The sequence below is a fragment of the Heterodontus francisci genome, chromosome 12 (genome assembly GCF_036365525.1).
Source record: "Heterodontus francisci isolate sHetFra1 chromosome 12, sHetFra1.hap1, whole genome shotgun sequence".
Taxonomy (NCBI): Eukaryota; Metazoa; Chordata; class Chondrichthyes; order Heterodontiformes; family Heterodontidae; genus Heterodontus; species Heterodontus francisci.
In genome coordinates, this window is record NC_090382.1 from 54,366,218 (window position 1) to 54,380,312 (window position 14,095).

Below are 14,095 nucleotides of genomic sequence, written 5' to 3' on the forward strand. Positions count from 1 at the left end.
CTATGAAAGTGCACAACGAGATATGGTAGTGGGCAGGTGCAGGTGAAAAACTTCCCCCTTCTTTTCACTGATAAGCTACTCATTTTGGCTTCAGTATGACTTTGCTCTTTTTCACACTGTGCATCCTTATGCCTTTTCTGAGTTGAACTACTCACTTCATAGCTTTGTATCAACCATGCTCCCAACAGCACGGTGGGTGTACCTACACCCCAAGGACTGCAGCGGTTCAAGAAGGAAGCTCACCACCACCTTCTCAAGGGCAAATAGGGATGGGCAATAAATGCTGGCCTAGCCAGCAATGCCCACATCCCACGAACAAATAAAAAAAATGTACCACTGATGCCAATTTATGCAGTACTCTCAAATCAACTGTGGCCTGCATCAAGATTGTACAAAACCCCTTTCACTTGGGACTTTTAAGCACTTTTCTGTTGCCTGTTTAATTTTTTTCTAAGGGAGAAATACCTGTGCAGCAGAGTTCCCTTTTAAGTCAGATACTGATGGCACTGTGCTCTGCTGTGTAACACATGAGGTCAGCCTCCTGCTTGCTCTCCTGAAACAATGATGGCACATTTGTAGACTTGCTTTTCATGGGCCTATGGTACTGTTACTTCCCTGAGCATGGGAGTGTTTTTAGAGTGTAATGAGGCTGATGGTGAGAGATTGGTGCATTTCTAGTCATCTGTAACCCTGTCAAATAAAAACACTTTTAAACAAATTTCAGGGTACTGAGATTTTCCCCAAATCTGGGCTGCATTTGAACCCAGATCCCAGAGAGGAAAAATACAATATTGTGACCCAATTCACCATTCAATCTCTCTAATATAACTAATAATTCAATGCAAAGTATTACCTTATGCAGATGCTGGCTGGTTATTTCAAGCACATTGTTGGCTAAGTCACAATGAACAGTGATAAATGCTTGAAGAATCTGTGCATGTAGCTGTAGTACAGTTCTGTTAAATGTAGGGAGCTCGGTGAGTAATAAAGAATGAAGTGCTTTGTATGTCTCCACAGCAGCCTTCTCGTCATAAGATGCATTACCTTCTTGCTTTATTTTCTCTTGAATTTTTTCATAATCTAAGAATTTATCATTATGTTTTCTAACCAGCTGTTGCGGGCCACTGAACAAACCTAAGAGGGCACATAGTGGCTCATAAATGATGGATTCCAGTCTTCCTTTCTGCTTGAAACAAAAACATTTTAATATAAGACATGTAACTTAAACCCTCTAATATCTATTATTTTTATGTCTTTATATTGCCTTTACTTACAAATTCAGGAATTATCTGCTGGTGGAGTATTTGGATAAACTCCTGATAGCTGACAGTAGCATGTTCATCCGTCAAATCAGATACATAATGGTAGGACCTTAAGCTTTGAAAATGCTGATCCAAAATTAGAAAGAAGACAATTAAAAGATGGAGCAGTGCCAGATGTAACTACATGTCAAGTGCATAATGAATGCATGATACTTAGACGCTACTATATTTAGTAAATATATCCTATCAGCTTTACAAAACATGCTAAATATATCTGAGGACAGCCATCATTTGTGCACTGTTTCTTCACCTTGACATCTTAAATTTAACATTGGGCTTCTAGAAATTGGATACAGAAACCAAACAGATTTCTTGTTATAAAATCCAAGTTCTAACATTGTGTGAAGGTAAGTTTGACAGAGGGGTAGAAAAGATTAAAGTAAAAACCAGTGGCATGAGTAAAAATAATCAATCCTTCAATACTGAACTCAATAGTCTGCCATTAAAAGCAATGGCTTTTGAGTCTGTACATTGCTTGATTATATACATTTGTCATGTTTAAATTTGAAAGTGTCTTTGGTGTCATAGTTCTAGGTTCTGCTCTAAATTAAGGTAAATGATGAATTTAAACTTTATCAATAACGCTCAGGTGATACTTGCATCAATCTTTAGATATCATCTTATACAAAATATAGCATCACTTGACTGGCTTCATATCTAAAAGTGAAACCTAATTAGCACATATGAAAATGAACGTGATAGTAGAAAAAGATACTAACCTAGTGTCAGCAGTGCCTTTTTTGAGATTTCCTTCTGAGTTGTAAAACACTGAGGCATTAACCCAGCAGTTGTGATATGTGGTATATGTGGATTTGGGAGATACTTTGAACAATCTAGGTGCATACTTTTGTGTACCATTATAACATTATTCTTTAAAAAAAATACCCCTAAATAGTATTTTGTAAGTTACCCACCACCCCTCCATTCAAAAAAGCACAGGAAAAAAAAAAGTGAAAAAGCTACAAGCAGAATTATTTTTCTAACTTTGAAACAAATTCCAGAAGGTTGGCAACAAATGCTGAATATTCACTTTGTAAGAGCTGCCATGGAAACAGAACACTTTAGTTGAGAGTATCTATCATGGACATGTCTATCATGTGTCAAGAGTGACTTCTGCATTTGTAATTATGATAATGTTGTTAGAATGTATAAAATTATCTCAGGTATGTATGATTTAGTAATCACATTTTCTATTTAATAATTTTTTTATGATAAAACTATTTGTAACTTCTAGATAAATGCTGTAAGTGCTGTAAATATTGATCACAAAATTATTTGATTAAACAAAGAGAAAATCACACAAAAAGGCAAAAAATATCATAAGGCCCTGAAATTACTTTGTGGGTTGCTACTCTACAAATAATTAATGTGTTTGAGGGATTAACTTATTTATTTTAAATGTGCTATGGCATAATTTCAGGCTCCAAATATCTACCCAGTAGCTGAGCTTCATTGGTCTAACAAAGTTATGGTAATGAAATGGAGCCATCATAAATGTATAAGCAGCCTAGCTGGGTATAAATATTGGAAAAAAATAGTGGACTAAACAGACACATGTCAATTGATTTACTCTCAAAATATTTGCTTCTAAAATAAAAGGAGCAATCATTTGAACTGAGAAGCTCATTTTTATTCTGACTTGAAGTTATATTAAAGACCACATCATATAAAGTCTGTTCAGTATTTAATAATAAATCCCCAATGACTGTTGAGAATTGTTGTCATTTTTCCCCTTTCTCTTCAGTTAAATTAGAATTAACCGTGCTAGTGTGTGTTCAAGTATATTGTTTACTATATAACATGCTAAAGAGAATAACACTATATCTTACCTGAAAGCAATCACCTTTCTGCTAGTATTGTGACCAGTAACTGACACTTACCTATATTAAAAGATGTTCTTTGGTGTAACAACAGACTGAATTTGCACAGCCCAATGATGGAGGCGCGGGGCCAGGAAAATAGTGAGCAGCCATGTTGGGATAGGTCACCAATGCATTCCTATTGCTGTGGAAGTTTCCCATAGGCAGGCAGGGACCCGGATTGGCTGCTTGCACCACAGAGGCGGGCAACCAATTAAGCAGATTACGGACCCAATTATGTCCAATTTTGCAGGCGCGCGGCATTTTGCCATCGGTGGAGCGGCTCTCTGACATGTACAAAGGCTGCCATCTCCATGCCCCAAAGAGGGGGCCGCGGGTAGGAAAGGCTGTGCCCTTGACCAAAACAAAGCACCCGGAGGGGTTTTTCCTCCGTTTGGAGGAGCCTAACAGCTTTGGCCCTAACAATTTTTACTTTAAATACACACCTCCAAGGATGCCTCAATGGGGCTGCCATGGCTCCAGAGCTACTGGCCCTCTGATTGGGCTGGCAGCATTGAGAGCCTGCCCGCTGTCCTATTAAGGATGGCAAGTACGGAGGTGGTCAATTGGGAGGCTGCCTCTGGGAATACTGCGCTGCTGGGTGCGCTGCCAGTGAGCGCAGACTCGGGACTCCTATTTGGTCTTGACTTCGGGGTCATGAAGCCTGTGGGAGAATCCAGTCCAACATGTTTGCTCTTATTCACCACCATTTAAAAAAAAAAGAAAATTGAAGCAATATGTACCAAATGGGGAAGAAATGAAGTAAAATTAATTGTACAAATAACAGGACCCAATTACATACAAATTTCTGGCAATGTTCTTTGAACTGAGGCAGTGCCTGAATTCCTCAGTGTGATAGATTCCTCTAACTCGCTTATCCACATCTCTAAATGCGCAAGGATCAGACATAATGAAAAAACAACGATAAAGCAAAACGGAAAGAAAGAAAGAAACAACCAAAATTAGAAAGCCAGAGTAAAATAGAAACTAAACCACAACAAAAAAATGAAAGGGAAGAAAGAATGAATATGAAAGAATAAATTAAGAGTAAAATGCAATCTAAATAGTAAAGGGGAAGGGAAGCACACTAGAAACAAAAAATAAGAAAATGGGACAGAAAGAAAAGAATATTAAAATGGCAAAAATATAACAACGTGCTATAAGTTACCTCCATATTTGTTATATAATTTTCTGTGTTTTTCTTCAGCGTTGTAACATTTTTTTCTATTATATAGAAAAGTTTTACTAAATCATCAAAATATTTGTCTTTCACCTAGTAATAGATGAAAAAAACTTCTGTTAACATGTAAAATTTATTGGTTGTTTCACATTAGATGTTGTCAAACAATTCACAATAGCAGATCAATTAATTGATTGACCTCAACAGTACTAATTCACTTACCACCCTTACTGTCAACAATCCATGAGTATATTTTAATCTAGAATGTTATCATGTGATACAATTGGCTGGATTTTACCTTAGGTGGAGGGGAATTTGCCACCGATGTAAAAGTTAGTGGCGAACCCGCATCCGCCTAGCCCGGGGATCCGTCCCGCATTTTACGGGTCCCCGGGCTTTAATTATTCCGAGGCGGGACTTCTACCCGCTTGACAGAGGAAGTCCTGCCTCATTGAGCTGCCGGCCAATCAACAGGTCTGCAGCTCTTAGTCCCAGCAGCGCCATTGGGAGCAGTGGCCACTGCTGGGACTGCAGCCCAGCCGACCAGATGGAGCCTGGAGCGAAGGTAAGTTGAGCATGCCTCACCAGGCAGATTGGTCCATCCCTGGTGAGGCAGGAGTGGTCGTTTGGGGGCAGGGGGGGCGTCTTGGGTCCCGGGGGTGGGTTGGGAGTCAGGACAGCTGTCAATTGGGCACCCTATGCCCGACTGCCATGGCGCCCCCACCCCCCAGCACATGGAAAGGCCGGCAGCTATCGCTGGGCGGACTTTCACATCCCCAGCCACGCCCGCTTGCCATGGGAAAATACCCGTGGAGGCAGGCGAGAGCCCTTAAGTGACCATTAAGTGGCCACTTAAGGGCCTTGATTGGCCTCGGGTGGGCAGGCCGTTTCCCTCCCCCCGCCGCCCGCCCAACCCCCGTAAAGTTGACCAGAGACAGGAGTGGGGCGGGTAGGCTTCCCAGAGCCTCCCGCTCAATTTTACGCCACCCCCACATCTGACCCACTGGGGCAGCGTAAAATTCAGCCCAATGGGTCTGAATATCATCCCCTGTTCTGGGTGAGAATGGGGCTGTGCGACAATCAAAATTGAAGCACAGCAGTCATCACTCAATTCCTACAACATCAATGCTACGGCATTTTGGAAAGGGACATGTGCCTTCTAGAAACAGGAGGGAGTCTCACTAGCCCATGACAATCAGGAGTGCTGTGACATCAATAAGACCTCAAGCAATTTTGAAGTAGGAAATGGGTAGATGGTGCATCATGCCTGCTTTGTTCATTGGTGTTTGGCATTATGCAGCCAAAGCAGAGTTCCACTAAAATAAGTGGGGAGGAGAAAAGATTTGTATCAATTTTTATGGGCTAACTGGCCCCACATAAATCCCAATGCCACCCCCCCTCTTCCAAACGCCCTCTACAGCTCTATCCATCTCAGCTCTACCAATCTCTTCCACTCCCACCCCCACTCAGGGACCTCCAGATATCTTGCTCACTTTGTTTGGTATGGCGCTCGAAAAGCATAAGCGCCTTCAATGAAATTTAAATGAGGTCGAACTATAAAAGTGATCCCAGGCCTGAGACCACTTCCATTGGGTAAGTTCCGGGCTTGATCTGTCTGCCACTTGCCTAATGGAATTGGTGACATGAAAATCTACCTCGCTATAACAATACCCACAAAAGAATTCTGAAGTGAGCTTTTGTATTAGCTTCTGTCATAACTGGATCAGTATAATCTTTAAAAAGCCCCACTCTAAGGATCTTTAATGACTCATTGAATAAATGTAAAAGCATACTATTTTGTCCTTGTACAAGACCTTGATCAGGAATCAATCACTTGGAATACTCGGTCCAGTTCTGGAGTCCTCACATGATGGGTGATATTGAGGCTTTCGAAAAGGTGTGGAGGAAGGCCACCAGAGCAATTCCCAGTTTAAAGCCCCTTAGTTAACAAGGTAGGCTAAAAGAGCACAGACTTAAGAATAGTCTGATCCAGGTTTATAATGTGATGAAGGAATAGATTATGTTCAAGTTGACCATTTGTTCCAATTAAATACATTAAGGAAGACCAGGGGTCACAAGTTTAAGTTGCATACGGCCAGTTCTAGGTTAGATATTGGGAGGTGGTTCTTTTCCCCAAAGTATAGGGGATCTCTGGAACAGGCTGCTGGCTTAGGCCAGATTCCGTTAAGCTAGAGCTTGACCTGTTTCTGGCTAGGGCAGACATCACCTATTACAAGAAGTGGTAATGCATCGTGCAACAGAAACCCCACATGCCACATGGAAATATTAATTTTGTCCTATGAAACTTTGCCTGAGACTTTTACTGGACATTATTACAAATGACTTTTAAAAAGCAGAACAGAGCAGCTAAAGATGGCCACACATGAATTTGCACACGAAAAATCAAAGGCCGAATGGAGACAGAGGTGATTACCCAGTCTAGCCAGAACAATGGGGTGCTCTCTGATTAAATTATCTAGAATGGTTTTGTCAATGTTGATCATCAAAAGCCATCGACAGCCATTGACTTTGAAATAGCCAAACCCCCTTACCAAGTATGTTTACACAGCTTGAGAAGAGAACTTTGAATTTCAAAAAACCCTTCTGAAAACTTCTGTTTCAAACACAAAGAGGTGGTCACATCACATGACTGCCTATGTAATTCTGGGAGTTTGTGAATTGTGCCTCTGAAAGCAGACAGTAACTGAACTCCAGAGAAGGAACATCTCCTCTCTCTCTCTCCAGTAAAGTCCAGGGAAGTCTCGGTGGCTGCTACTAAGCCTCAAGACTACAGATCCTTATCGTCAACAACCAGGGGACATGGATAAAGTCCCTCTCCTGCCTTCCAGAACCAGAGAAGCAAGCCTGAATTGTGCACATAGCCCAGTGAGGACTTCAACTAAAGACACTCAGACTCAGTATTTGAATTCCATTTATTACGGACTTTACTTTAACCGCTCATCTCTGTTTTCCCTCGTGTGAATGTGAGCATGGATGCACGCATATTTTAGTAATTATAACCGGTTTAGAGTGATAAGGTTAATAAACTTACATCTTCCTTGTTTAAACTCAAGATTAGTTCATTTGCAAATATATTCGAGGAACAGGAGCAAGTGGTCAAATCACAGTGTTAAAAAGGATAAACCTTTTTGAGGTCTAACCAGGGAAAGCGCGAAAGGGGAGCCCTAGACCCCTTCCTCACCTGGTCATAACAGAAATTTGAGGGCTCTAGTCTGGGATTATACCCACAGACAAATGAATAATTGGAAGTGGGAAACCAAATTGATCCCAATCAAAAAAAAAAGATTTCAGTACAGGTTTTCTTGTGGTTTGTGTAACATGGCCACATCTGAAGCCAGTACCTCCCCAAGCCAGGGTGAAGTAAATTGGGATAAGTTAAAGGCCCTATCTATGGAAAAGTTGAGAAATATGGCTGGGCAGTGTGGGGTCACCCCCACAAGCCTGAAAAAGGAAAAGAGGTGGGAGGATGATAGGAGCCCAAACAGTCCTGGGAGAGAAAGGAAAGCAGGACACACAGGATGTCCCCCTCAAGCCAAAAAAGATAGTGCTGAAAGCAGGAGTGAGAGCCAGAGACCTGTGTGTTTCCACAGTAACAAGGTAGGTCACCTCAGAGCTGACTGCTGGAAGCTACAGGGAAAGATTGTAGGGTTAATCAGGGCACACCCACTTAGTGCAGGAGAAGGGACCCTGATGGAAAGCACAGCAGAGCAGGCTGTGGATTTAACTGCAACAGCAGTAAGACCCAGAAAAAATACTGCTGTGAGTATAGGAAAATTTAACGAGATCCCTGAACCTTATCAGGATTTTGTGTCCACAGGGCGAGTAACCCATACCCCTCGAGTGGGGCAAGGAAGGCCATCATCATACTCAGGGAAACAGAAGCCATCAAATCCCTTTTGCTGGGAAAAGGCCTGACCTTTCCCCCAGACAGTGCAGTAAATGCAAGGATGGCAGTGAATGGTATCGGAGGGCAGTGTACGCCCGTACCTTTACACCTGGAGTGCGACCTAGTTTCGTGAACAGTGACCATAGGGATTGTCTCGAGTTTGCCTGTGGATGGGGTTGACCTGCTCCTAGGTAATGATCTGGCGTGGGCGAAACTGGTAGCTTCCCCAGTCGTAGTCGAGAGACCGAAGGAGGTCAAAGTGACAGAGCAGTGGCAGGGGACGGTCCCCTGCATTTCCCCTGAATGTGTAGTGAATCGGGCCATGGCCAAACCAGCTCCCTCAGAGGAGACTGAACTAGCACTGTAGTCGGATGACCATGCTGTTTGGTTTTCTGAAACTTTCTTTGGGAAGTTAGGGAATGGGTTAAATGAATCTTCCCTAGTTGAGGCTCAGCAAGCCGACCTGGTCCAGGAAGTTAGCACAGGCTTCCCAAACGGAAACTGAAGCAGAGGGAGTCCCTAATTGCTACAATGTAAAGAATGAGGTGCTGATGAGGAAATGGGGTACTCTTCACAAACCTGAGGACAAAGAGTGGACAGTGGTTCACCAGTTAGTGGTGCCGCCAAGGTACTGTAGAGAAATATTAAGAATGGCCCATGAGTTTACAATGGCTGTACATGTCGGTATACGAAAAACCAAAGCCTGCATAAGACAGCAGTTTGACTGGCCAAAACTCCACAAAGATGTAGTTGAGTACTGTAAAACTTGCCACATGTGCCAGGTTGAGGGAAAGCCCCAATTTGCAGTGAAATCTGCACCCTTAATTCCTGTACCAGTTTTTGGAGGATGCTCCAGCAGAGGGCTGGTGAATTGTGAGGGACCCCTGCCAAGAACAAAAGGGGACAGACAAGCACAGGTCTGACAGACAGTTAGGGAGGAAGGGGACAAAAAGGACAAAGAGAACAGGTTAGAGCAGGATTCCCAAATGGAATGCCCTACTGTCCGGTTAGCCAACCCTGAAATGTTGGAAAAATTGGACCACACACCCTCTTACATAAATACAGGGAAATGGAGCACCCTACCAGGGCTGCTGCCAACCTTTACAGAAAGCTGCAGGGACAAAGGAAGTTTCCAAGTGTGCCAAGAGACCCTGAGGGTGATGCCTCACCTAGTTGAAGTGACGCAGGGGAGTACAGTGGAATCTATACAGATATCGGTGAGCAGGAATGTCCCATAGGACATGGATTAGCAAAGAGTCCCTCCCCACAGTCAAGAGAAAAGGGAAGCAAAAATGCCCTAAATTGAGCAGCACTTGTATAACTCACCAGAACACTGAAAGTGAGGTCAGTCGATTCACCCACTGCAAACCCCTATGATCAGAGCCCAAGCCCAGAGCTAATTAAATTCAACATTCTTAGGAATTGCTGAAAATAGAGACATGTTGTCGAAGCTTTCCATCTTGCACTCATCAGGATAATATGCAAGAATAACCAATGTAAGGGAAAACAACAACTTATACTGCATGAGAAGAGAGTGCTGGTTGGTTGGCAAGTGAACTCTGATTGGTAGAGGCATTGCCATGGAGAATGCACCAGTTTACGGTGACTAACCATTAACTGCCAAGCTTTGTCTGAAATTCAAACCAGGCAGCTTGACTCTGATTGGTCAAGGCAATGCCCTGAGGAATGAACTAGCGAATGGTTGTCACTTATTTTGTTCAGCTGAAACAGGCACAGTGTTTGTAGATGTTCTTTCTGTCTGCACAGAACAGGGCCCTGTGTATTAATATATGTAGCTTCCAGTACACACAAATGCGTCACACTGCGAGCCCGACTGACAATCTTAAATTGGTTGTCAGCGTAATTCTTAGCACACTGTGGATTATTTAGCAAATGTTGTCCAATTGCGGAATCACATCTAATGTTGGACACTGTGTTTTGAGTTTTGCAAGCACAGGCTGGGTGGGTACGGCCTGTACCTTGCCCATTGTGAACAGCGGAAGGGACATGTTGTTTGATATGATCCGCCAGTCTTTGGGATGTACGGCTTATATACCTAGCATCACACTGGCATTGAAATTCATATATCACATTCCTCATTTGTGAGATAGGCAGAAATTCTTTTTGGCTTGATAGCAGCCTCCTCTTAGTGGTGAACACCACATGTGTTGCTGCTGCATAGTAGCAGTGTGAAACAGCTAGCTTTACCTGTTGCTCAACCAGTCATCACTCTCTTCTCATCCAGTATAAGCTGTTGTTTTCCCTTACGTTGGTTATTCTTGTGTATTGTCCTGATGAGTGCAAGACGAAAAGCTTCGACAACATGTCTCTATTTTCAGCAATTCTCAAGTTCTGTACTACCAAACGAATAAGTAATTTAACTGTTCGTTCATGTTTAATTTATGTTGGTTTTGGTTTGAGTATTAAAGTAAAATTTATAGAAGTAAAAGATGAAAAGCTTCAACAGCATGTCTCTATTTTCAGCAATTCTCAGGTTCTGTATTACCAAATGACTATTTGTCAACAATCTTACTTCAGACTCCAACAAGAACAAAAGCCCAGAGGAGATCTCAAAGATCTCACAGGGGCTTAAAACCGACTCATAGCCCAATACTACCCTAAGGAGAGAAATTAACAAGGTACTGGAACCTGAAGAATTAGAACCATATGTTGCAGAAACAGCAACTAAGGGTTTAAAGTTTGTGTACAAAGAATTCACCCTAGAAAATTATGGAAATTTGCAGACACCAAGCTTCCCCAACAACTATGTTTATTGGGATGCCAATTCCCAGCTTATGACAAACTGATAGCAAAGAAACTTGAAACCCATTGGACAACACCTAACCATCTCAGACCAACCTCAAGAGAAAAGGGCAGTTTAAATCTGCACTGCTGCAGAGAAAAAGACAAGCTGCAACAATATTAAGATTTCTGAGTGGATGAGTGAATGAAAAAATGCGTGTGTGTTTTCCTGTGTTTAACTTATAATGAAATGCTCCCCATTGTTGCATTTCATTCGGCGTGGTATCGAGGTGTAACGGAAACCCCACAAGCCACATGGAAATATTAAATTCATCGTATGGAACTTTGCCTGAGACTTTTACTGGACGTTATTACATATAACTTTTAAAAAGCAGAACAGAGCAGCTAAAGATAGCCATGCATGAATTTGCACATGAAACGCCAAAGGCCGAGTGGAGACAGAGGTGATTACCCAGTCCAGCCAGAACAATGGGGTGCTCTCTGATTAAATTACCTAGAATGGTTTTGTCAATGTTGATGGTCAAAAGCCATCGACACCCATTGACTTTGAAAGAGTCAAATCCCCCCCCACATTCCCCCCCCCCCCCCCCCCCACCACCGAGTATAATTGCACAGCTAGGGAGGAGAACTTTGAATATCAAAAAACTCTTCTGGAGACTTCTTTTTCAAACACAAACAGGTAGTCACATCACATGACTGCCTATGTAACTCTGGGAGTTTGTGAATTGTGCCTCTGAAAGCAGACAGTAACTGAACTCCAAGAAAGGAACATCTCCTCGCTCTCTCTCTCTCTCTCTCTTTCTCCAGCAAAGTCCCAGGGAAGCCTCGGTGGCAGCTACTAAGCCTTAAGACTACAGACCTTTATAGTCAGTAACCTGGGGACATGGATAAAGCCCCTCTGTACCCTTCAAGAACCAGAGAAGCAAGCCCGAATTGTGCACATGGCCCAACGAAGACTTCAAGACTTTAACTTCAACTAAAGACACTAAGACTAAGTATTTGAATTCCTTTTATTGCGGACTTTATTTCAAACTCCCAACTCTGTTTTCCCTCTGTAATCTATTTGTATGTGTGTGTGCCTCCCAAGTGACTGTGAGCATGGATGTGTCACATATTTTAATAATTTTAACTGGTTTAAAGTGATGTTTAATAAACTTATATCTTTCTTGTTTAAACTCAGGAAAACCTGTCTGATTGTTTCATTTGCAATTATATTAGAGGAACAGGAACAAGTGCTGACTGAGGTGGTAAGTTAAATCACTGTGTTAAAAAGGATAAACCCTGCTGCAGTCAAACCAAAGAAGGGGCAAAAAGGGAGCCTGAGACCCCTTCCTCACCTGATCGTAACAATAGAATTATGAGGGCCAGAATAATCTCATGGTTTTGTTTTGTTCGCCTAAGGGGTGGGTGAGGAATTTCCCAGAATTTTTTCTCCAAATTGGGCAGAGTTTTGTTATCTATTTTTTCACCTCTCCAAGAAGATGACATGGTTTTTGGATAGGGTGGAAAGTACATATGTTATGATATATACAAAGTGTCACAATTAGGTGGAACAGGCTGGATGGATGAGAGGGTCTTTTCCTGTCCATCATTGTTTGTATATTTGTAGATCATATCGACTCACTGTGTAATGTATAATGTGACACTGTATGAGCAATTTAAAGTAGGAATGTTTCAATTTCTGTTCCCAGCCTGTGCTGATCTGGATGATCTCAGGTAGATCAACAGTAGGAATGCTATAATTGCCATGCTGATCTTGAACAAAAAAGGGAAATCTCAGGCAAGATTCCTATTCCTATCCAGTGTTAGGTAAGTAAATTTGTATGATCATCAGATAAGGATAAAGTTGTGATTTGCTGCAGTTCCATGCCCCCAACCCTGAGAATAGTTTTTTAACATCAGGCATAGGTTTTCCAATTGCTATACTGATGGAAACCATTAATTTTCATCTGCATTACAATCAGAAAACTTAGGCCTCAATGTATAAACTAGCATAAGAATAGCAAGTTAGGTGAGGTACTGGAAGTAGTTGCATGAGCTGTCACCTTAAAGAATGAAGGGAGAAAACTGGATAAAAGAAAATGCCCTATTCCATTCTTCGAGGAGGGTGTGATACAATGGTTCTGAGGAACAATCTTAGAACAACAGTGACACTTAATAAGAGAGTTGATCACCTGTGACATTATTCACACCAAAGTTAAAAAAAATTATGCCACTTCCTGTAACTCTTACTGCTAGTCTCAAATAGGCCGATTTTTAACCCTGCCTATGAGAAATTAAAATGGCTGAAGCAACTTTCCTGCACCAAACCTGCTGCCTTCTTGCAGGTTGTAATATTAACCTACTCTTTTGAGCAGGTGAAAAGGAGCCCTGCCGGAATCAATAGGTTCTTTCTTTAACGATGCAATTCATTGGGGCTCGACTGCAATTTTGACTCAAGAGCTGTGTGGGAAAACCATTGTGGCTTTCCTACTTCTCCAGGCCACACAAGAAACCTACGGCCTCCCCTGCCCCAGGCTTCTCTCTCCCTCTCCCAACTGCATGATCTCCAGACGTCCTCCCAACCACTTAGCTAATTGCTGAGGAGGTCCTTCAGGTCCCCAGCAGCAGCTTTCTTCAATCCAAAATCCCACTGTAGGCCATTGTACAGCTAACACTTGCCACTCAGTTCAAGCAGAAGACTGGCAGGGCTTTAGAAATTGAAGACTGGCTGTTAAAAAATCTCACATGCTTAACTCTGTGGAGCACTGAGTAGTTTGTTGCCTGCCTTGGTCCCCACTCTCATGGCTCCCATCAGAACTTGAAATCGGCTCTTAATTCTTTTTTTCTCCATTTTTTTTCATTTGTAGCTCTGTCTCACTCGCTATCTCTCTGTCTGCTTCTGCACTCCAGCAGTGTCTTACACTGAGGTAGATTTTGGCTTTGATAAAATTGCCCTCATTCTCTCCTCTTGTCATCTTTGTTTACATTCAGCTGTTTTACATTACATATTACAAAAAAGGATATAGAGGCATTGAAGAAGGTGCAAAAAAGATTTACAAAGATGATGCCAGAATGAGGAGGT

The 14,095-nt window shown here is 42.2% G+C and overlaps 1 protein-coding gene across 9 annotated transcripts in view; it reads right to left on the reverse strand.

Moving 5' to 3' along the window:
• The window catches only part of arhgef37 (Rho guanine nucleotide exchange factor (GEF) 37), a 110,280-nt gene that overhangs the window by 35,452 nt on the left and 60,733 nt on the right, over positions 1-14,095 (reverse strand). For all 9 annotated transcript variants that reach the window (XM_068043438.1, XM_068043436.1, XM_068043431.1 and 6 more), the window contains 3 exons: positions 4,350-4,454; positions 1,275-1,388; positions 854-1,183 (listed from right to left, as the gene is read on the reverse strand). In XM_068043438.1, coding sequence (XP_067899539.1) covers positions 854-1,183; positions 1,275-1,388; positions 4,350-4,454 — 549 coding nt within the window. The remainder of the gene's footprint in view (positions 1-853; positions 1,184-1,274; positions 1,389-4,349; positions 4,455-14,095) is intronic.